Source organism: Talpa occidentalis, unplaced genomic scaffold, assembly GCF_014898055.3.
Source record: "Talpa occidentalis isolate TD23 unplaced genomic scaffold, MPIMG_talOcc4v2.1 talOcc4.11, whole genome shotgun sequence".
NCBI lineage: Eukaryota > Metazoa > Chordata > Mammalia > Eulipotyphla > Talpidae > Talpa > Talpa occidentalis.
In genome coordinates, this window is record NW_023601104.1 from 2,867,562 (window position 1) to 2,891,255 (window position 23,694).

Sequence of the window (23,694 nt, forward strand, 5' to 3'; positions counted from 1 at the left end):
AGTGGGGAACAGAATAGGAAGGTCAACAGAAATACACTGCTGAGGGGAGCAGCGGGCGAGTCAGGAGAGGTCTGCTGCACCATGTGGGTCACCTCCCTGGCTGAAGATCAAACTCGTGCTGCAGTGGCTTCAGGTAACTTCATAGTGCTGCGTCTTAACCCCTGCGCCAGTAGGGAGGCCCCCATAATCCAGGCTGTTTATGGTATATTAGCAAGCTCTTTTGGTCAACCTTGCTATTTTTTTTCAGAGGCCTAAATTTCATCTTTGCTGCCAGTACAGCCCTTTTCCATGCCAATATTTGGCATTAGGAAGACTTGAACATGAGATTTTTTTTTATAGTATACATCTTGCAGAATAATTACTGCAATTCATCTTTCTGATGTCAATTAATTTGCTAATGTGTTAAACAGATTTTTTTTTTTAAGATTTATTTATTTATTTATACAAGCACTGAGTACAGTCAGAAGCGCGGGAGGGTGAGGGAATTCACCAGAGCCAGAGCGGGGAGCAGAACAGGCAGAAGGACCAAAGTACACTGCTGAGGGGAGCAGCGGGCGGCAGGAGAGGTCTGTGCGCCATGTGGGACCCTCTTCCAGTGGCCGGAGAGCAGCCAGGGATCGAACCGGCGCTGCAGAGGCTGCGGGCAGCTTCGCAACCCAGCGCTCAACCGCTGTGCTACCAGGGAGGACCGTTAAACAGATATTTATAGATTGCCTGCTGGGGATACCACAAGTGAGTATTTTATATACAGGATGTTGAAACATTGAGTGACAGGTATAAATGTCATTGACAAAATGACAACTAGATCCTAAATTACCTGGCTCCTGCATGGCCCATTGGGTAGAAGGAGGTTGCTGTGAAAAGAATTTGAGCAGTATGGTTGGGATGATATGGATGAAAGAGTTTGCTAGCGATCATTTTCACCTCTACTTGAGTATTTTCAATAACTAAGAAGCTCAGTATCTCAAAGGAAAGTACATTGCAATTACTGGTCACTTAGTTCATCATTCCAGGATGGTCAGATGGGGAATCAGTATAAGTGTATTGAATATAAATTCAAGGATTCTTTGGGAATAGATGATTTGGAGAATTCTGTGGGATCTTCTTCGTTGGCTGCTAGTATTTGTGTTTTTTCTTTTTAAGATTTATTTTATTTATGCATACAAGAGCTGGGGTGTATGTCAGAGGTGTGGGGGGTGAGAGGATATACCAGAGACTGTGTGGGGAGCAGAACAGGTGGATCTACTGAAATGCATTGCTGAGGGGAGCAGCGGGCGAGACAGGAGAGGTCTGCTGCGCCATGTGTGTCAGCTCCCTGGCCAGGGATCAAACTCATGCTGCAGTGGCTGCCTATAGCTTCAGGAAGACTGGCTGCTAGTATTGATAGGATGTGTGGCCACATTAGAGATTCAGAGGTAGAGCGGCTGACTGTTTATCGATTTGTGTTTTAGTGTGGTGTCCACAGGATCAATGTGAGCCTGTCATTATTTGATGGTTTAGAAATTGCATACCCAAAAGTGATAAAATTCTGAGACAGGAGATCGCTAAAAGCAAGTTTATAAGTCAAAATACCAACTTGTAGTGGTATTTGTCTAAACCCAAAGATTCTCTTTGGCTGGTATCTAGCCTGAGAATCAAATAAGTGATCAGAATGTTACTTGCTTGGTAAGCGTAGAATTAAGAGGCACTTGGAAAATATCTTTTGTGAACTCAGGTTATAAAGACTTGACCTTTTTTTATTCTGGGGTCTTTTTCTTTTGAATAACTGCTAGACGGTCAGGATTGAATTACTTTGATCTGTGGGAAGAGACTATTATATTGTCCTTCCACTTTTTTGATACTCAGTTGTTAAGAAAAGTCTCTGTTATTACTGATTTCCTAAGGAAGGACAAAATTGGTTAAGATTTCCAGGAGTACTGCTCATTCCACGTTCCTTGAGTAACGTATGAAATTTTTTATCAGTCTTCCATGAGATTTGTGATATTTTGTGTTACTTAATGATTTAGAAATACCTTACCTTTATCATTTCACATTGATCGCTGTAACACTCTTCATAAAGGACTCGTGAACTGTGTTTGCCGCTCCCACTGAGCACTTTCTGCAGGCATACTGACTTTCGTCTCTGATTTTTCCCTCCAGGGTCATCTAGTAGCAGACACCCAAACCAGGCAACTCCAAAGAAAAGTGGCTTAAAGAATGGCCAGATGAAGAATAAAGATGACGAGTGCTTTGGGGATGATATTGAGGAGATCCCAGACACGGATTTTGATTTTGAAGGGAACTTGGCTCTTTTTGACAAGGCTGCTGTGTTTGAGGAGATTGATACGTACGAGAGGAGAAGCGGTGCCCGCTCCAGGGGCATCCCGAATGAAAGGCCTGCGCGGTATCGCCACGATGAGAACATCCTGGAGTCAGAACCCATCGTCTACCGGCGGATCACGGTGCCCCAGAGTATGAGCAAAGAGTTCTGCACAGGTGAGTTGCTGCACCAGGTCCCACAGCCCGCAGAGTGTTCTTTCTGTTGGGTTTGAAACAGAATGACCCAGATTCTGAGTCTAGTCTTACAGTAGACATGGACTGAAGTGACTTGGCAGCTGACCTGTTGTTGTATTCTCATGGGGATCGTTGTCATGTCATCATAGCATCCCGCCTGCCACCGTGGAAGGGCTGCTTTCTCTCCGTGTCCATTGATAGCCTGCGTCTGGCAGGTTTTGGTCTGTTTGCTCTTAGGTATGTTATGATTAGCAGTTAAAGGCATGGAGGCCTGCTACCTAGATTCACATAATCAGATCTGTTTTCACTTAGACTTCCCTATTACTGCCTGTACATTTTATTGGGAGTTTAACTCTGTTTTACAAATTGTTTGCTGGGGTTAAAAACAACTGGTTACGGTCTCCCTGGTGGTAGAGGGGTTAAAATCTCAGCGCTGTCAAGCTATCACCAGCCACTGTGGCATGAGTTCGACCCACATGGCGCAGCAGACCTCTCCTGTCTCGCCCGCTGCCCGCCCCAGCAGTGTATTTCAGTCAGTCTGCCTGTTCTGCTCCCCACTATGTCTCTGGTGAATCCTCTCACTCCCCATACCTCTGGCTTGCACGCCAGTTCTTGTATGCATAAATAAATAAAAATGAATCTTTAAAAAAAACGGGTGGTTGAGACAACTGGCTAAAATTAGGGTTTAAATAAATTACATTTGCTTATTACACTGTCCTCATCTCTTACTGGCCCTGGTCATGAGGATTGACTAGTCATAATTCTCACGTAACAAAATCATGCCTTGGTACTCCTGCAGGCCATTGACTGAATCACTGTTACCTCAGTGACTTTGTTTTCAGTGACTGAATCAATGGGTGGATGACAAGGGAGAAACTACAGTATATCCGTCCTAGTGGATTTTATGCAGTCGTTAGAATTATTTGCAAAGAATTTTTAATGATAAGGGGGAAAGTTTATAGAATATTGTTAAATTGGAAAAAATAAAAACCCAAAGAGCGGTGCAACTACAGCCATTCCAACCATAAAAATAAGCTCACATTGGGGTGGGGAGGGGGTAGGGTGGAAGAGGGAATTTAAGAGAAAATACCCTAAGTAGCATTATCCTTCTGGTTGTAAGGAAACCTGGAAGAATTGGGATATGTTGTCTGGTTTGGGTACCCCCACAGTTCTAAACAACTGTAAACAGAAGATTGGATGGATTTCCTTTACCCAGGAAACTTGGTGGTTTTTAGGTTTGTTTTTCTTTAAGCATTATAACCTCTTCTTCAGCATTAGGTGTTTGAGGCAGATAAATGTGGAAGAGGTGCTCCGTGTCATCCTTGTCCTGTCCCTCCCCCAGGCACATGGGTGATTCAGCTTCTTGAGATCCTATTTGAAGACAATTGCTTTTGAATGTTCTTAGGAGCTAAGGGTGGGGGGGGGATCATAACAGAGCATATGAGAATATTAACTGAGTATAATATTCATTTAGTTTGAAATTTTTAATATAGGGACTATAAATCTTGAACACTGGTAGTTATAAGGAGAATTATGAAGAGAACTTAATTGCATGTAGTAGAAAAAATGGATATGGCCTGTTTTTTTGTAGACAGCAGCAGGCTCTGTTGTACAGCAGGCCCTCAGATAATATTGGTTTGGTTGAACATCATTACATTACAATGGCGCGCAGACCTCTCCTGCCGCCCGCTGCTCCCCTCAGCAGTGTACTTCGGTCCTTCTGCCTGTTCTGCATCCTGCTCTGACTCTGGTGAATTCTCTCACCCTCCTGCGCTTCTGCCTGTACCCAGTGTTTGTATGAATGAATGAATGAATGAATAAATAAATAAATAAATAAATCTTTAAAAAAAAATAAATAAAAGAGAGTGAGGAAATGTTACTCAAGTAGACAGGTGGAATTTTTTTCCTACTATATATTCCATCTCCCCAACTGATCTTTAATTTAATGATAGAAATAATAATTTCCCTCCTCCATATGAACTGTCATCAACAATGTCCTGCAAACCATGTTGTTTGTCCTTGGCCTGGAACCCAGGCGCGCTGCACGTGGTAGCGAGCGACCGGTTGTGCTGTGCTGGTACGTGACCGAGGGGAAGGCCCTGCAGCCTTATCCTTTCTGTTTTTTCTCTTTGTTCTCAGTGCTGGGGAGTGAAAATGAATCCCTTTAGCTAAGCAGGATCTAAGATGGAAATCGAGCAAGTAGGTAGTTCTCTGGGGGAGCAGTTCCTCCTATCGGTGATTTTTACCTAAGACACAGGACTCAAAGCAGGTCTTTACTTTGTGGTATTCAGATAGCATTGATCTAGGGACACTTTTCCAGTTGGATCTAATATCCAAATGTTAAGATCAGAATAAGGCAAACTATCTGGAATATGTGAGGAAACAACTATAAAATAGTATCGTTAGGTTACTTGATCACCTAATAAAATGTTCTCATTTTATGGTGAGGGTGTTGAGGCCCAGAGACGTAAAGGCTCTTACAGATCTTATCTGTCATATTTCCTTTACTTTTCTGAATGTGCATAAGTTAGAGAGGATACTTAGAGTATATGCTTTGTACACTTACAGCATAAGAAGTGAAGGGCAAGGAAAGGCAAAATAGACGTAGTCTTGTCTCTTTAGAGACAAGAAATGGACCAACCCAGATCAGCAGTTGTGGCGAGTGACTTGGATCAATCCCCAGTGTGGGCTCATGGTATTCATGTCCCAGAACCCCAGATACCTTATTTTCTACTAATCCCCAAAGTAGCAAAAGAGCTTGTTTACTACCCATTTGGTAACGGGGTGGGGTTAGGAATTGAACAGCTTGCTGCTGGTGTCCCACGCATTGACATCATGCTAAGTGGTGTCAACAGTTTCTGAGCCATTATTCTCTAATTGCTCATATTCCTCTTGGCAGAACTCTTTGCCAACTGTGTGTGTGTTTGGATGGGTGGCGGGGTGGGGGTAAGAGGCCTGTTGATTGATTGGGAAAACACATTCAGGAAGCAACTAAATTTAGCTCTTTGTTTAACCCAAATCCTTTTTCTCTGGAAAGCCCTTTTGGGTCTTTTGACAGTGCTGCTATCTCTAGCAGTCACAAATTGTCAAACACTCCTCATCATGAACCTAAACAATGATATCCAGTGGTCCCCCCTGAATCGATCAGATCCAGACTTGTAGTTTGAAATACTGAAGACAGATTCTGTGTGTGTGCATGCACGCGCGCCCTTGTGTGCACGTGCCACCTGTGTTATAAAATGCCAGATGTGTGTGAGCACTCTGGGTTCAGTGGTGAGGTCCCCAAAGAACACTGGCTAAGAGAGTGGTAAGGCCTCAAAGAAGAATCCTTGTTTAGCATTCATAATAATCTAAAAGAAATACTTAAGCCCACTTATGACCATCAAAATACTGTGGTTATTATATAACCACACTCTAAGGTAGTCACTCTAAGGTAGTATTTGCCTTCAAGTTCGTAAAATTTACTCAGAAATGGGAGGTCCCATGTATGCGCAGAGTCCAGCAAGGGTGTGGACGGGTGCACAGGGTATTTAGATTCAGGAGAAGTCTGGTCTGAAAACCTTGAAGCGTGGGTAGGATTGCACCAGGCAGAGAGGAAGAAGAGGGTATTTGTGAGTAGGCTGGCCAGATGCTGGTCAATAGTGTGAGTAGGGAGCCAACTGGCCATTGGCTTTGTGGGCCAAGGCATAGAGCTTGTATGTGGGAGCATCAAGAAGTAAATGGTTTTGGACCAGCTCCCAGAGAGCCTTATGTGCCACTGCTGTCCTTATCTGATGACCTTGTGAAGGAGTTTGAAAATGACATGACTCAAAATATCCTTTAGGAGGACTTTTAGTCTTTGGGAAGTCTGGTCTCATGATAGGCTTCAGTATAGAATCAGAGTAGAGAGACCAGTGCAGAAAGACCAGTTAGGCTGGTGACTAATGTACCAGGAGTTGAACTTCTGAATGAAAAGGAACACAGAGATGCGGGAGAAGTGACAAAAGAGAATTTGATTGTATCTGATGAGTGAAGATAGGTCGGAAAGTGTAGCTGGGCAAGAGAATTCAGAAGCGTTGAACCTGTGGGGCAGGAAGAATGGTGGGGGAGTGGGGTTGCAGTTAGAGGGATGAGTTTCCTGTGGGCCATGTCGCCATCCATGGTTTTGTGATTTTTTTTTGCTTGTGCTGTTTTGTGGCTGAGTCCAGAGAAAGCAAATAGTGTCACCTCACTGGGGGATGGAGAAGTGAGGGAGTTATTAGTTATTGAGGGCTTCGAATTATGGAGCAAAAGGTAGGCTACTGAACCTGTTTGCTTGTAAAGTGGGTTAATACTTGTTAATTAAATGAGATTATGTGGAAAAGTAGCTAGCATCGTGCCTGGCTTATTATTGTTAATCAGCATTTGATTTCAAATGTGAGTTGCAAAGATAGGTTAAGGTTATTTCAGAGCACCAGCATTTACGTATTTCTACCATGTGCCAAGCGCTGTACTCCGGGTAAGTCATGGCCCATCACCTCAGGGGTTTTGAAGTATAGGGTAACCAAGATGCGCAAACAAGCAACAGAAATGTGTACAAATTTTAGAGGTGGCAGAAGGGCCTATTCAGAACAGCAACATTATTATAATTGTCATAGCATGGAGTGCTCAGGGGATATTTACTCTGTCCTGGGCACCATGCTGAGCACTTCCTGTGCTAGCTGCAGGGCCTTTCCATGGCGTCTCTGTGAGGTGGCACTGTTGTCCCTTTTCCTGGAGTTAAGTTTCCAGTAAGTCTTACATCAGGGATGACCTCAAAGTGTCTTGAATTCTTGAATTCTTGAATTCTTCATTCCTGGCTTCTCATAGATTCTTCTCGGGTACATTTATTCAAGAGCACTTCCTTTTGGAAGAATTCTAAAATTCCACAATTTGTTTCCTGCCGTGTGGCTCTTTTCTGTTCTCTAATATATAGGCATCCAGGTGGGAGTCAGCGGGAGCTGTTGGTGCAGGCAGTGAATCTCCACATCCTGTCTTCTTTGCCTGAAGGATGTTCCTTTATCTCTGCACTCCATGGAGAACTGTGGAGCAGTGACTCCATGCGGGTGACCTGAAATACAGTTACTGTTTACTCCCTTGTGAAAGGATCAAGTCAAAGCTCGTAGGTGATTTTCTGGTCTGAATGCCCTCTGAAGCCAGCACCACTTCTCCATCCCCAGTTCTCATGGGAAAAACAGGTCTGATTCCTGCTCTGATGGGGAGCAGCTGGAGATGCTGCAGTTAGTTTGTTCCTGTTGCTCTGTGACTTGCCTCTTCACTCTTCCCTCCTTGCTTGGCTAAGTCCTCAGCAGGAATGTAGCTTGCTCTCAGAACAAGTTCGCTTTCACCATTCCAGGCTGCCTGTTGTCTTCACAGCTGGCATTTCTTGTTTGCCTCTGAGCCCTAGTGTAGGGACAGGAACAGACAGCGGGCAGGTTTTCTGACCCAGCAGACCGGGTAAAGGAGGAGTCAGAGTCCTCAGTGGTTTTGCAGGCTTTTATTGGGATTACCAGGTACACGGCAGGCTGGCAGGCCTCCCAGCCCCCAGCAGGTCTTCACTCTGGGCTCTCCAGCCTTCTCTCGGCTTCTGCTTCTCTTCTCTCTCGGCTTCTGCTGGCGTCCCAGTGACGCCGCCCTTAAAGCCCAGTCTCAGCCCAGGTGAATCCCAGCTACCTATGCCCACACCCTACTCCAGGTGCCCGCCATCAGGCATGCATTCAGGACCGCAAGGATCCATCATCTATCCTGATGGCGGGAGGGCAGAAAAGCCTGACATTTTTCCTTACCCTACACCTAGCTACCCTCCTCTGCTTTTTGGAACCAGGAGTACCACAGGAAGTGCTCAAGTTCTCCTCTCTTCCTCGCTGCTGCCCTACAGGTAGCAGCTGTCTCCCATTCGGTGTCATGGCTGCCCCCAGACTCCTCAGGACTTCTGAGATCATCAAAAAGAGGGCCAGCAAGCTCATCCTATACCAGTCAGGCCGATATGTCAAAACTAAGTATAACTGGCTGAAACCCAGAGTGTTCAGAAGGTTCAAGGACCAGATTTTGATGCCCGACATGGGTTCCGGGAGCAACAAGTAAACAAAGCACATGCTGCCCAGAGGCTTCCACAGCTCCTGGCACACTGCGTCAGGGAGCTCGAAGTGCTGCTGCTGAGCAGGGATCTTACTGTGCGGAGATCGCTCACCATGTCGCCTCCAAGAACCACAGAGGCGCTGTGGGAAGAGCACACAGCTGGCCATCTGAGTCACTCAGCCTGATGCCGCTGCACAGCCCAGAGATAAAACTGCAAAAAAGAAAAAAAGAAGTGTTCAATTGCTTTCAAGACCAGCAGCGTTTTTATCTTCTAAAGAGCAGATAGCCTGGAAATCTGCTTTGGTTTTGTGTATGTGATCAAAAGGAATTCAGGAAGAAATAAATCTTTGAGTTTAGAAGTGGCCATTGAGGAATTTTACCCCGAGGCTTCCCTAGGCAGGTGCTGTGCTCTGGAAGAGGAAGTTTCTCATTCAGACAATCAAGTGTCTGCTGCAGTGGGACTGTGCATGATCTCATTACCTTAGACCAGCCCACACGGTTCCTGCTTTCATCAGCCCGCAACCCCACCCTCTCCCCATCCTGTGTTTACGGGTTAGACTAGGTGCTCCAAGGGTGTCATTCCCAGTGAAGCACCTTTTCTGCACTGTGACTCTTAAGAGAACCACAGGGCACATTGAGGGGTAATTCTAGGTGTTGTGCTCCAGAACACCTGCAGTCATATGCCTGTGCTCCTGCAGCAGGTGCCGCAGCTCTGGACTTGGCAGCGCCAAGGTGACCTGTTTCTGAAATAATATCTCTGCAGGCAGTCCTCCTTGACACCAGCAGGGAATCGCACGTTCTCACAGATCCTCCAGTGCCAGGAGTGGTGGGAGCAGTCAGTCCCTCTGAATCCTCCAGAGTTTCTAGGCCTGGGTAATAAGGTGGACAGTTGTTCTGGGCCCGAAAGGGCTTGGCTGTAGTCACTGAGAAGCTCGTGAGACTTGAGAGCACACAGGTGTCTTGACTAGACTCCTCCTCAGTCAGGAGCGCGTCGGCTTCCTGCATTCTTTCTGCTGAATGGAAAGGGTCTCGTGGCAACCTGTTGCTCGAGTTTTAACTTAAGAGTTTAAGCTCCAATGTACCTGAAGGGTGTGATCCTGTACCTCTCTATCATATACCAATCTTAGCAAACCAGTCTTCGCTCAGTAAGAATAAGTAAATAACTAAGAGTTTATGCTCTACCTTAGGGCTGGGGTAGCTGAAGCCTAGCACATTAAGGCCCCACACCTGGGTTTTTGATAAAGTTGCCAATCGATCATTCTGTAAACTGAGTCATTCTCTGTGAACATGACCGCTTTGCCAGTTTGTGCCCTCTTGGCATCTCACAGCCACCGCTGTCTAACCAGGGTGAGGACAGGGTTTGATTTCAGTATATCCACCATCCTTAAGTGCAACACACCGAAGCTCAGTCAGTCCCTTGCCTGCCCCGGAGGGGGCATTCCAGCTTCTTTCCGTGCAGTCGCCATTCTTCAGGTGTCTGGATGAAATTTTGGGACCATCTTTGCTTCTTCCTTCTCATAAAAATTAACAAGTAGAAAGGATGCTGGAGGCCATTTTTGTCTAATTTTGTGGAGGACACAGTGATTTCTTCGGTAGCATCTCTGACAGTGAATTTCCTTTCTTCTCACGCAGTGTTCCCTTCCTTCCAAATGCCCCTTGACATTGTCATGACCTGTTGGTTTTTGTGCTTGTCCGTCTCTTCCCTGTATCCTTGATACTAATTCCACGCGGTCTTTCGGATCCCACGTTTTCCTTTGTCAGCTTTACCCTGCGTAAGACAACTTGACTTTTAAAGTCTTCTGAAGTGTGACCAAGCCCATTCTCTAAGCTAATCTTCCCTCAGCCTCTAGACTCCCACCAGGGGGGTTTCATTTGCACATGTCACACCCTTTCCAGCTTCTGGACCTCTCTTCATGGTTCCTCCCTGCCTTGCCTGGAGTGCTGTCCTCTCTTTCGTCCTTGGGACTACAGCCCTGCCTGTCTTTCAAGGCAGGGTCCATTCTGACAATCTCATACAGCCTCCTGGTTTGAAACCCATACTTTGCATTTATGTTCAGGATAACACAGGTTCAAGTTGTTGTTTATTCTCTGATGTTTGCATATATTTATTTTTTCTTTCCAGCTTAGACTCTAAGACTGTGGGGAAAAGATCAGCTTTCATATTCTCTATGTCTAGCCACTTCCCAGCCCACCACTGGTTGATGTAGTATTACTCTGCAAACATTTGTTGATCATATTTGGAGGCATTTAACTGTCTCTTTTCCACCCCCCCCCAACTTTTCATATTGAAAAATTGTTTGAACTTTCAGAAGTTGCTAGAATACTATAATGAACAACTACGCACACTTTTTTAAAAAGATTTATTTATGCATAAAAGAGCTGGGGTACAGGCCAGAGGTGTGGGGGGATTCATCAGAGACAGAGCGGGGAACAGAACAGGCAGACTGACTGAAACACACTGCTGAGGGGAGCAGCGGGTGAGGTAGGAGAGGTCTGCTGTGCCATGTGCGTTGCTTCCTGGCCGGCGGGGAATTGAACTTGTGCTGCAGTGGCTGCGGACAGCTTCATAGGTTGCATCTTAACCCCTTGCACCACCAGGGAGGCCCCAACCACACACTTCATGTCTATTCACCAATTAACATTTTGCTGCATTTACTTTGCATAAACATACTAATAGGGCCTCCCTGTTAGCTCAGGGGTTAAGTCTCAGCACTCTCAGGCCAGCCACTGCTGCCTGAGTTTAGTCCCCAACCAGGCGCTAACCCATGTGGCTCAGCAGGCCTCTCCTGTCTTACCTACCGCTTCCCTCAGCAGTGTATTTCAGTCAGTCTGCCTGTTCTGCTCCCCACTCTGTCTCTAGTGAATCCTCTCACCTCTGGCATCTCAACCCAGTTCTTGTATGCATAAATAAATCTTTAAAGCACACACATCTGAACTATTTGAGATTTAGTTGTACTAATTACATTTCACCTCTAAATTCTGTGTATGTTCAGTGGGACCTTACTCTACACAACTACATATGAGATTGCTGTTAAGAAATTTAAAATTTGGGGCCTCCCTGGTGGCACAAGGGGTTAAGCACTGCGCTATGACGCAATCTGCAGCCTCTGCAGCATGAATTCGATCCCTGGCTGGCCAGGGAGGTGACCCACATGGCGCAGCAGACCTCTCCTGACTTGTTCACTGCTCCCCTCAGCAGTGTATTTCAGTCAGTCTGCCTGTTCTGTTCCCCACTCTGTCTCTGGTGGAGCCTCTCACCCCCCCACCCCCACCCCCCACCCCCGCATCTCTGGCCTGTACCCCAGCTCTTGTATGCATAAATAAATAAATCTTTTTTAAAAAAATTTAAAATTTACAGGAAAGCTATCTCATATACACCCCTTATATATAGCTTTCTAGTTAATCCCAGTCATGTCTTTATTAGCTGCATTTTTTTTAAAGATTTATTTTATTTGTTGATACATAGAAGAAGTGGGATGTAGGCCAGAGGTGCAGGGGAGTGAGAGGATTCACCAGAGACAGAGTGGGGAATAGAACAGACAGATCTACTGAAATACACTGCTGAGGGGAGACAAGAGAGGCCTGTTGGTAACCTGTGCAGCTCCCTGGCCGGGGATTGAACTCATGCTGCAGTGGCTGGTGATAGCTTGATAGCACTGAGACTTTAACCTCTGCGCCACCAGGAAGGCCCTTAGCTGCATTTTTAATGAGGCATTGCACATTGTATGTAGTTGTCATAGCTCTTTGTTTTCTGTAACCATGACAGCCCCCACTTTTGTCATGCTTTGTGACGCTGACATTCGTAAAGAGACCGGTTAGTTGATTTGAAGAATACCCCTTAGTTTTGATTGGCTGGCTTTCCCTAGGGTTTTGCCGGGGCTTTGTCTCTCTCCCAGAGTGCGTGATAGCAGTCTGTCCCAGCGCGGTGCCAGTGAGGCGTGCTAACTCGGTGAGATGTTGTCCGGCACATCTCTTCCTTGTAAACATACTTTTACCCTTTGTCATGAATAGGTAATTTTCGTGGGAAGTCCTTTACCTCTTGAGTCCTCTGTTTGTTCCAGCAGGGCGTAACCTCGAAGGAGTGAAGTGCGGTGTGCTGTAAATGGGGGAAGGGGAACTGGGGAGAGTCAGGAATATTTCACCGGTCCTGGCCTTTGCCGATCGCGGACGCTTACCCGGCTGCGGAATGGGATGCCCCAGCCTGTTGTGCAGGGTTTCTTCCCGTTCATTCACATCACCGCAGTACCCACCGCCGGGCGCTGCTGGCCCTGACGGCGCAGGGACTGCCCTCGTGGAACTGACCGTATGGTGGCGGAGTCAGGCCGTTGTTTACATGTTGTACTAAGTACAGTGATGAGCATAAGCAGCCTTGAAGCTGCGGCTTGAGGCATGCGGAACCGGCCACATGCGTGCAGGCAGCCTGGAAGAGGGGTGCCAGGACAGGGAAGGCGTGTGAGGGGATTACTCCCCAAGGTCAGAATGTTTAGGAGCTGGCAGACCGCCAAGGTTCCTGAGCTGTGGTGGAGGTGAGGCCCAGGTAAAGGGGTTGAGGTGGACAGGTCAGGGGGGAACTTGTGGAACCTAATACATCCTTGATAGAACATTGGGAGCATTTCGGCTTCTCGTAACTAACCAAATCGCGTAGTGCTTGTGCAACCCTGCAGGAGCTGTCTGTACGTTGTGGGTGTGAGGATATGAATTCACCAGTGGTTTTATACCCCCGAGACAGAACCAGTGCGATACCGCCACCCAATGGTGTGACTTCACAGACTAGAACCAGCATTCCTAGTCCTGGAGAAATCCCCATACCGTGGACGAGCTCGCTCCTCAGACAGGGGACACGCACAGCTTTTCCACCTGCAGGGCCGTATCCGGGTGAGGACTGAGTTTAGAACTGAAATGACACTTGTTACACACAGACTGGGGGTGTGAAGGACAGGGCATGCAGACGCTGCTGGAGAAGGTTTGGTGTGAAACACAGTGTGTCAGAGGACATCGAGGGGCGGGGAGCGTGGTGGAGGTGTGAGAGCGCGCATCTGTGTCCTAAGGCAGGGAGCGGCCCACAGCATATGCACAGAACGGGCAGTGCACAAGTGAGCGGGACACGAGGCAGGTCGGGCCACGGCACCTTCCCTGACCCCAGCCTCGTGCTGGCGAGGAGCTGTGCGGGGAGGAGTCTTCTCCCCGGCCTGTACTGAGTGTGCTTGAGTCGTGCTGCTTCATACCCCAGGGTTAATCAGATCCTCAGACGTGCTCTGCTTGTCACGAACTGGCTATAATTATATCTCCCTTTCTTGTTTCGCCAACAGCTGTAAAATACATACTAATATTAAGAGAAGCCCTACCAACTGACTTTATTGCCTTGATACCCGAACAATAAAGATCCACCTTCCAACCCAAACATAATTAGGCTTGGCCCCTGTTCAGACTTTGACAATGTCATTGTTTGTAACTTACACGCTATGTTCTTAGTTCCCTTCCTTTGGAGTTTATTTTATTCCCTCTGCCTGTTTCTGATAAGCCAGTCTGACTGGTCGGATGTTGTGTAAATGTTGAAAAGGGACATTTTGTGGAACTCACACATGCCTTCCAGAGAAGTGATGAGAGTATAGTGGAGTCCTAATGCTGCACTTGGCAGGCTGAGCAGAATGGATTCTTGGCCTTGCCTTTGCCTAGACTACAAACTACACCAGCTCATCGGTATCGCCCCTCCCCTCAGTGCAGGTCAGTGGGGCGATGGTAATAGATAGGCACTTTCCAGCTGCAGCGTCTAGCCAGCCGGTGTAGGATAAGTTCTGCTTTCTTTGTAGCCTTAGGGACTATGAGGGGAAAGGTGGCAGAAAAAGCTGAGGAGAGCATTTTGGGAGAGGAGACTGCTATCTACACACAAGACGAGGCCGAGAAAGCAAGCTTGATTTGTGGGGTGGCGGGCCCGAGACTCACGATCCTGCTCGGTTTCAGATTTACCAAAAAGAAAATAAGTGAAAAAATGCACAGACTCCAGGGGAGCTCTACCGTGCGTGACTTCGCAAGGAAAGAAAGTGTTTGAAGTAGGCAGGTGCGTGACTTGTCTGGCAGGTTTAGGGTTGTTAGTGGCTTAGGACTCCGAGAATTTGCTCAGTTTTTTCAGACTGCTATCAATGGTTCTAATTAGTTCTGATAATATGTGCGTGTCTGGAGCAGGCCATAAAAGTGGCTGCTTTAATCATCTGTTGACATGCAAGGTCAGGCTGCAGCCTCCAGCGCTGGCACCTGGGACATCGGTGACTGACATTTCAGAAAAGGGCGGGAGGAGACACGGCACTCCCGATGCGCGGGGCTGCCTCTGCCCGGGACAGAGTCACGCTGGGGCAGATGGAGTGGCTCAGGCAACCAACAAGAGAGTTCATTTTGATGTGTAGGCATTTTTTTTTTAATCACCATTACATTAAATTATTATTTCAGCTTCCTTCGAGGGGATCTAGACCTGGATCTAGATCTGAGTCTGTACTTGGGTTCCTGTTAAAACCACCATAGCCTCTTTGTGCGCGCTTTTCAGAGTCTCTGTAAAGCAGGAGTGGACGCCTGTTAGACCCTCAAGAAATTTCTCTTGAAACAGTTCATGAGGAAAACAAATTTTTCTATGTAGACCTTTGAACCAATAGGATGATGATTGAGTTTCCCGAGAACTTCCACCTTAGAGTGAAGCCTGACCTAGAAATAGCATCGGGTTGCATCATATTTGCTTGAGTGTCTGATGAGAGCTCATCTCTTGATAAATGTAGTTGATGCAAGTTGAGGAGGTGGAGCCTGAAGAAGCAAAAGGCTTATTTCCCTCCTCTGAGTTTACAGTACAGTACAGCTGGGGACGCCGGATCTAGAAGGGCTCTGATCTTGCCAGTCAAAAACTGGTTCCATGCAATCCCAGGATGGCTTGCTCACTGGAATCCACGATTGTAGGTCCCTCGCCCAGTCGGGCCGGATGGGGCTCTTTGGTACAGCGTCTGCTCTGTTGCCATCCCCCGTCGTAGGGCGGTGTTGGTTGTCAAGGGCAAGAACTGCCCATTACAGATCACGGTTCTTGATTTTGCTGTTTCTTTCCTGTCAGGGCCCTGAAATGGCACTTGGGGTGTTGATACTGGTGCATCAAGGATGGCAATTACTACAGACTTGAGTTTGGTAAAATCAAGTACTTTACGTGACTGCGCTTCTCCCGAGCCTTTGTAGGGCTGCGTTATGCACGGAAAAGCTTCGTGATTCTTGAAGCAAGTCACAGGTTGCTTGTGTACTCTTGCCCTGTGGTGTGAGTGTTATACTCACCCCCAAAGGGGAGAAAAATGACAAGTCATTTGAGAAGACAAAGTGCTAGTTGAGTTTGTTAATAAGCAAAGAGGAAGGCTCAGGGGAAGCGGGGAGCAGCAGGAAGAGGAGGTGCGGAGCAGGTGGGCCAGAAGTCATCGCCCTGCCTTGAGAGTCAACAGCACAGAGGGGCAGGAGGCTTAGCTCGTGGCCCTCCCACTTCTCAGGAAGGACGAGCAAAGTCCTCTGCCAGGGATGAAGTTTCTCCCAGTTAGAAAAAAAGCCTGTTTTCTTTTGATGCTATTGATAGATTGCTGTTCCATGCTTTTTTCTTGCTTGTATCTCATCCATCTCGGTGATTTTAGCCTTCATGCTCTAAAGCTAACCTATCAAGAGAACTTAAGTCCACTCTGCTCTGTGACCAGAACTGTTTTACTCGGTCCCCCGCCCTGTGCTTGAGCTCCGGAGAGCTGCAGGGCTTGTCTCAGTCCCGGAGGGGGCGAACGGGCCAGGTGAGGGCCAGCCTTGGCTTTCACAGAATCCGGGCTTGAATAAACCCATTTGTGGACCTGGCTTCCCGTGATCACTCTCCCTTTCTCTCCTCCCCTTCTCTTGAACTGCAGATTCCGGCCTGGTTGTCCCAAGTGTTTCCTATGAGCTGCATGAAAAGCTGTTGTCTGTGGCTGAGAAGCACGGGTTAACTCTAGAGCGGAGACTGGAGATGACAGGCGTGTGTGCCAGTCAGATGGCACTGACCCTGCTCGGAGGACCCAACAGGTAAATGCTTCTGGATCGCAGGGAGTGAGTGTGGGGTGATGGTGCCCTGCCTGGGCACCACCACATGCCCCCCCACACGGGAGGTCATCCATTGCCGCTCATTGGATATGGGTATCTCTGACGTCACTTTCCTGGATGCTGCAGGGTTTTCGTTTGCCCCTTTGGCCCTTCCAGAAAGAGAAAAGTTCTGTGCCTTTGCTCGTGGAGGCCTGCCTTCTCGGAGCCTTGGCATTCATCATTCACTCAGGGGGGCTGGGATACAAATTGGCCTTGAGCTCCATACAACCAGGTGGGGGAGCTGGAGTTTGGTGCCCTCCCTCTAGCCCCTTGGGTGCATAATATCAGAAGCAGCACTATAATTTTTATTTGTGGGCTTTTACTGATACCGTTATGTGCCAGACCTTGTGATGGGACGGGGAATACACAGAAGATAAAGTAATGTTCCTGACCTCCGGGAGCCTGGGTGGGGTCTCCAGGAAGCACAGTGCTGTGGTGAAGAAAACAGAAGTTCTCTAGGAAGCCACACTTCTGCTCCGGTCTGGAGAAGCTGGTGACCCTTCCTAGAGCCAAGCTGAGTCCTGAGAAATGGAGGATTAACAGGGACAAGCAAGAAGGGGGAGAAAGAAGGTGTATGGGGATTGGTGTGTGGCAAGGGCAGAGTGAATTGAGAGACTACAGAAGTGTTGGGGACCCCTAAGTCATTTCGTGTGCCTGGCTGACAAGTAGGGCTTTGGTGCACTGGGCAGTAGGGAGCTTCTGAAGAGATCTTAGTAGGGCTGTGATTGATTAGTCTTGTGTTTTAAAGAGGGCCTCCCTGATGGCACAAGGTTAAAGTCTTAGCACTGTCAAGCTATCACCAGCCACTGCGGCATGAGTTCGATCCCTGGCCAGGGAGCTACCCACATGGCGCAGCAGACCTCTCCTGTCTCGCCCGCGGCTCCCCTCAGCAGTGTGTTTCAGTAGATCTGCCTGTTTGGCTTCCTACTCTGTCTCTGGGGAGTCCTCTCACCCTTCCCTCCCTGTGCTTCTGGCCTGTGCCCCAGGTCTTATATGCATAAATAAAAATAAGTCTTTAAAAAAAGAGAGAGAGATGACTTTGATTGAATAGATTGAAAGAAAGCAGAACTGGAGGTGGTGAGACCTCAACAGAAAATCCAACCCCAGAGATTGTAGGGATTAGGGAGGTGGATAGAGGGAGGGTTTGTTGTTATTTAAAGTGAAATCAACAAAGCAGAGCAATTGAATGGATGTGGGAGGTGATGGAGCTTGGTCATCACTGAACCTGGGTGGATACTGATAAGATTTGCTGTAGGAAGAGGAACAGGTTTGCAGGAGATGGTTTATGTTGGATTTGTTGCGTTTGGAGGCCTGTGAGATATCCAAACAGACCACTTGCCATGTGGATCTAAAGTTCAAAAAAAAAAGTCTGAACAGAAGCTAGAGATTAGGAAGTCTCAGCCCTGAACGGTGTAACCACAGAGGAAATCTGCTAAGGAGAGCATGCCAGTGGAGGAAAGGGCCGCGTGGCTTTCTGGGGAGCACTGGCATTGAGGGCGTAGTTAAGAGGATGAGCAGCTTTCCATGTGGCAGAGAAAGGAAGCCAGGGAGTTAGGAAAGCTAACAGAGTAGAGTTCAGAAATGGCGTTTGAAGAATGAAGGAATGGTCAGCACTGGTACTGCCGAGAGAGCAAGCAAAATTAGGGTGACAAGTATCTGGTGGATTATTCAATAAAAAGGTTGACATTTTGGTCACCTTTTCGGAGAGGGGTGTCTTGAGCGGGAAGGAGGCTTCCCAGGAGCAGGGAGACCTGTGTTCAGCTGGCCCCGGACAGCCTAGCTTCCCTGAGCAGCGCCCCCAGAACTGGAACAAGGCATGTTTCCTGTGGAGTTCCTTCCTGTTTGGGAGATGGAAGCTCCTCCTTAGCTTGGCTGGGGTATTGGGGGTGCTTGCCGGAATCGGGGGTGGCAGAAGTCCTGGTCCTGAAGTAACCTTGGCGAAGCAGCGTGAGCCGAACTGGATGCGAGATTTCCCTGTAGAGTGCCTGAAGTGATCGTGGCCCCTGCGCCAGTGTAGCCTGCCTCCCTACCCCTCCGGGGCCCAGCCTCGCCTGGGCTGGCGGGAGGAGTCCGCGTGCTAGCCCTGGGGTCTGCTGACAGTCCCGGCTCCTTCCAGAGCAGCCATCGGGGCAGCTCCTGGGATAAGCTCTTTTTGGGAGCATTTGAACCAGAAACAGCGCTTCGGGGGGCAGGATCTGAATGTGCTCACCGCATCACCTTGCTCTCTGGCTGACTTCTTGGGGCTGGCGCGCTGTGTGGGTCTTCTCTGTCTGAGCTCGCAGCGGGTGCCCCGTCCCTGCAGCAGTGCTGCTTCTGCACTGGGGAAGGGGACCCGTTGGCTCCGTTTGCGGCGTGTCCAGGACCACGCAGTTTCTCGCTGCTTTCACGGCAGCGCTTAACTCGAGTCTCGGAATTGACCTCAAAGGCTCACAGTGGCCCCGCGTTTTAACACGTGCGAGCCAGCTCCCGGAAGTGGAAGAGCAGCCGCTGGCGGGCGGTGGCCGCAGCTCGGTCTGTCTCCCGGACCTGGGCTCAGCCCGCGCCTGTGTGTGGACGCCAGGCTCTGGTTTGAGGCCTCCGGTGGCGCTGCCCCGAGAAACGAAGAGTCCCCGGAGGGGCAGACACAGGAGAGCCAGGCGTTCTGGTGAGGGCTGCACGCACAAGTGCTGATCATTTGAGATGCAGACAGGTAGGGGTTTCCTCTCTGACTTGACAGCACCTGTGGTCCCTCCCTCTTGGAGGCTGGTGAGTGAGCATCAGTGCTCCCCCGGGCCAGGTAGCCATCTCGCTCCACCCAGGCTGTTTCTGGGTGCCCATCTCTCCCACCTTCCTGCCCCGGGGCCTACCGCACTGCCTGCAAGTGCCTCTGAGGCTAGGTCTCCAAACCTCCTTATTTGTGGCATCTCCGAGACCCCGGGCGTCCCAGCTTTGACGGCGAGGACGCTGGACGTGACTGCATCGGAAAGTGGTGTCCATGGGAGAAATCAGCCTGGGAGGCCAGGTAGCGCCTAGCGGCTACCTCTTCTATGACCAGCACCGGCACAGGGAACACTTCCTGGGTTGGACCCTGCTCTGCGTGCTGTACATCCATTAACTCACACAGCATGCCGTGAGATCGGTGCTGCTGGTTTCTTCCTAGCTTATTGGCAGCTCAGTAGAGAGGCCTTGGACTGGCAGCTGATGGAAGGCAATTTAGAATGATCCTTTTGATGCTTACTATTTCTTAGGATTTGAGAAAAGGAAAAAAAGTAGTATGAGAGCCTCCCTGGCGGCACAGGGGTTGAGCACAGCACTATGAAACTGTCTGCAGCCTCTGCAGCACGAGTTTGATCCCCGGCCAGCCAGGGAGCAACCCACATGGGCGCAGCAGACCTCTCCTGTCTCCCCACTGCTCCCCCCAGCAGTGTACTTCAGTCGATCCGCCTGTTCTGCTCCCCGCTCTGTCTCTGGTGAGCCTGCTCACCACCCCCCCAAACACACACACCCCTCTGGCCTGCACCCCGGCTCTTGTCTGCATAAATAATCTTAAAAAAAAACAAGTGGCATGCGCCCGAGTGGTGCTGGAGGTGGGCCCTGAGCTGGTCTCACCAGGAAACCTGGGGCAGACTTTGAAAAGGGAATTGGGAGGAGACACAGACTGAGCAGAAGCAAGAAAGCCTTTCAAGTACGGCTGCGAGCTGAGCCTGGCCTCGCTGCAGCGGGCGGGCACGTCGGGGCTGCGGAGGGGGAAGCCTCTGCCAGGCGGAATTTGGACCTAAACACAGTGAGGAGCCCGTCCGTGTCCGTGGTCAGAAAGCAGCGCTCTGGCCTCCGGCTTCCGTGGGGCAGGGTCTGGATGAACTGCCTGGTAAGCGGGCCTGGCACATGAAGAGACCCCAGGGCCTGCCACCCTGGACACCTGGCCTACGCTGAATTCTGCCCCTCTGGAACCTGGGACCCTGAGGGCAGCAGGTCCTTAGAGGCACTCACCTGTCAAAGGGCACAAAGGGCTGGCAAAACCCGCAGCTGACAGTGCTTGTCACCTTCTGTTGCAGGTTGAATCCCAAAAATGTTCACCAGAGGCCGACCGTGGCCCTGTTGTGTGGGCCCCATGTGAAGGGGGCCCAGGGTATCAGCTGTGGAAGGCACCTGGCCAACCATGACGTCCAGGTCATCCTTTTCCTGCCCAACTTTGTTAAGATGCTGGAGTCCATCACCAATGAGCTGTCTCTCTTCAGCAAGACCCAAGGCCAGCAGGTGTCTAGCCTCAAAGGTGAGCACTCGTCTCTGGCTGGCCGGAGGCCTCCTTGGTGGTGTGGTGGCGCCGCCCTGTGGTGGCGGGTGGGAAGGCACCACTGCGTGGAGGAAGATCATTGATGTCCATTTGCCGGCGAGCATCCCTTTGCCCTCCGCCCTCGCCACTGCTCAGGCGGGGTGCTGGGGACCCGCTGCTTCGTTCCACAAGTACCTGCAGAGCAGGCACCGTTCCTTCCCCTGGGGCTGTGGCCAAGCAGATGCGCCCAGGTCACGGTCACGCCGCGAAGAGCCTGCGGATCACAGCGGGCCTTTGAGGTCTGGCTCCGGGCGAGAGGGAGCGAGTGTCTGGGGAGCATCAGGCGGAAGAGTCCAGGTGACCGCCGGCGCTGCTGCTTGAGAGTGGACTGTGCGGAGAGGGCTGGGGGCCAGAGGCCGGGATCAGTGTTAAAGACAGCACGGGTGTGGCTGCAGGGAAGGAGAGGGAGGAAGAGCTCGGCACGGCCCCCAGGTGGTTGGAAGAATGAGGTGGGGAGCCGTGGGAGGGGACGGTAGAGGCTCCCGGGGGCGTGCGGGTGAGGGCGTGGGTGTGAGAGACGGGACCCAGCCTGGGGTTGCCTGCGCAGGTGATGCTCACAGTCGCAGCGGCAGCTCGGAAGGGAGACTCGGCAGAGAAGCCGTGAGGGGAACCCCGTTCGGAGGCAGGAGCTGGACCCCGCTAAGGGAGCCGGGGAGGGGCGGGCGGGGCAGGAAGGACAGCCAGGGGAAGGCTGGGGTCTGTGAGGCGGTGCAGAGGAGGGTGTGGCCAGCGTGTGTGCAGGCCGCGCCGCGTCACGTTCACGTGAGGATCGAGACTCAGCCCCGGAGCCAGTGCCGAGGTGGCCCCCGCTGACCCCACCGGCGGCGCTTCCAGGGGGTGGGTGGAGGTGACGTCTGCTCGGCGCGTGTCTAAGAAGGAATGGGAGGGAAGGGGAAATAATGGTCCCCCGGAAGGGCCTTGCCAGGGACAGATGGTGACTTGGGCCACGATCACTCTCTTACCTCTCAGGCTGGGCTCCTGCGGGCAGGCAGGAAACAAGAGCCTCGCGGCCTCCAGGGCAAGCCCTGTGCCGAGTGAGGAAGCCGTGCGTCTCTCCACGCGTCTCTGAGAACCCGCGTCCCTGTGGCCTGGGAGCTGAGAAGGGGCTGGTGGGAGTTCCCCTTCTTGAGATCTACAGCACGAGGCCCTGCAGTTCTTCCTCTGCTGCCCAAAGGCTGCCTGTTCCAGCTGCTCCAGAAGGCCAGTCTGCCCACCCTTGAGTTGGGTCTGATGCTGCTGTTCTCGCTTTAACCTTCAGGCTGGTCGAGACTTCCGTACTGGTTGAGGTGTCTGTTCTGTCTCAGAGGCCCGGCTCAGGTGGAGACTTTGCAGAGGCCAGGGGAAGTGATGGGCTCCTTCCTTGTCTTAAGGTCCTGCCATTCCCACGACGCAGGGACAGGGGCCACCGCAGAGTAGAGTGAGTGAGCAGCCCCCGCCTGCTCACACGTCCTGGCCGCCCATTTCTGGTGGGCCTGGGCAGGCCTGCCTTGAGGGCCGCCCTCCCAGAGCGCATCGTGTCCTTGCCCAGGGAGTCCGGGGCGCAGGGGCTGCCTGCCAGGCAGAGAAGGTAAAGCCCGAGGCCTGAGGCGCTCTGCCTGCCCGTCAGGATGCCTGGGATCTCCATGAGGACAGTCTTCCCTCAGCCCCTCGTGCCTTTGGTTTCTCGCCCCTGGCGCGGTGCGGCCTTGATGCTCTGGGACCCGAGCTGTTGCCCGGCTGGAGAAGCCAGGCTTCCAGAAGGGTGTTGGAGGGAGTTGTGTCTCGGCGCCACCTGAGCTCTGCTTCCGGACCGGGCTGCTCCTGCCGCAGGGGTGTTCAGATGGCACTCTCTCCACCCGCAGATCTGCCCACCAGCCCTGTGGACCTGGTGATCAACTGCCTCGACTGCCCCGAGAACGCCTTCCTGCGGGACCAGCCCTGGTACAAGGCAGCCGTGGCCTGGGCCAACCAGAACCGGGCACCCGTCCTCAGCATAGACCCTCCTGTGCATGAAGTCGAACAGGGCATCGATGCCAAATGGTCACTGGCTCTGGGCCTGCCTCTGCCGCTAGGAGAGCACGCGGGCCGCGTCTATTTGTGTGATATTGGCATCCCCCAGCAGGTGTTCCAGGAGGTGGGCATCAACTACCACTCGCCCTTCGGCTGCAAGTTCGTCATCCCGCTGCACTCCGCCTAGAGCCCTCGGGCACGCTGCTCCTGACACTGACAACGAACGCCTTAAGGATGTGAAGCTTCATGGACCTTGTTAAACTTTTCTCTTCCGGGTGTGTTTCTTCTGTGAGGGGACAGTCCGTATGGCAGAGGCGCCCGTCGCCTGGGGAGGCTCTCCCGCGGGGGGTGCCGGGCGTGCCGGGCGCTGGTTCTCGCATCTCTACCTTCGGCCCCGCTCAGCCGGGCGGGGCTCCGTTTACAGACATGGCAGCTCTCAGACTGTGTCCAGGTTTACAGGCGCCGGGCCGGCCAGCGCCGCGCGGGGCAGGGCAGGTTCTGCTGGGGAGCCTGGACTCGCTCCATTTCAGACTCGCTCGTGGCTTCGTGTCCCCGCTTCCCCCAGCCGGGCGGCCCTTCCTCTGCGCGCGCCGGCGCCTCTGCGGCCGTCCCCCCGGGGCCCGGCCTGCGCTCGCCATTTGCGGGCTGGAGGCCTCCCCTCTGCCCCCCGAATGGGCCGGTTGGGGGCTTTCCGCGCTGATCCAAGTTTTATG

The 23,694-nt window shown here is 51.0% G+C and overlaps 1 protein-coding gene across 4 annotated transcripts in view; it reads left to right on the forward strand.

Annotated features, from left to right (window-relative positions):
• The window catches only part of EDC3 (enhancer of mRNA decapping 3), a 49,661-nt gene extending 26,410 nt beyond the window's left edge, over positions 1-23,251 (forward strand). For all 4 annotated transcript variants that reach the window (XM_037502107.2, XM_037502102.2, XM_037502103.2 and 1 more), the window contains 4 exons: positions 2,140-2,475; positions 16,470-16,623; positions 20,715-20,932; positions 22,834-23,251. In XM_037502107.2, the coding sequence (XP_037358004.1) occupies positions 2,140-2,475; positions 16,470-16,623; positions 20,715-20,932; positions 22,834-23,168 (1,043 nt within the window). In that variant the 3' untranslated portion in view covers positions 23,169-23,251. The remainder of the gene's footprint in view (positions 1-2,139; positions 2,476-16,469; positions 16,624-20,714; positions 20,933-22,833) is intronic.
• The last annotated feature ends 443 nt before the right edge of the window (positions 23,252-23,694 follow it).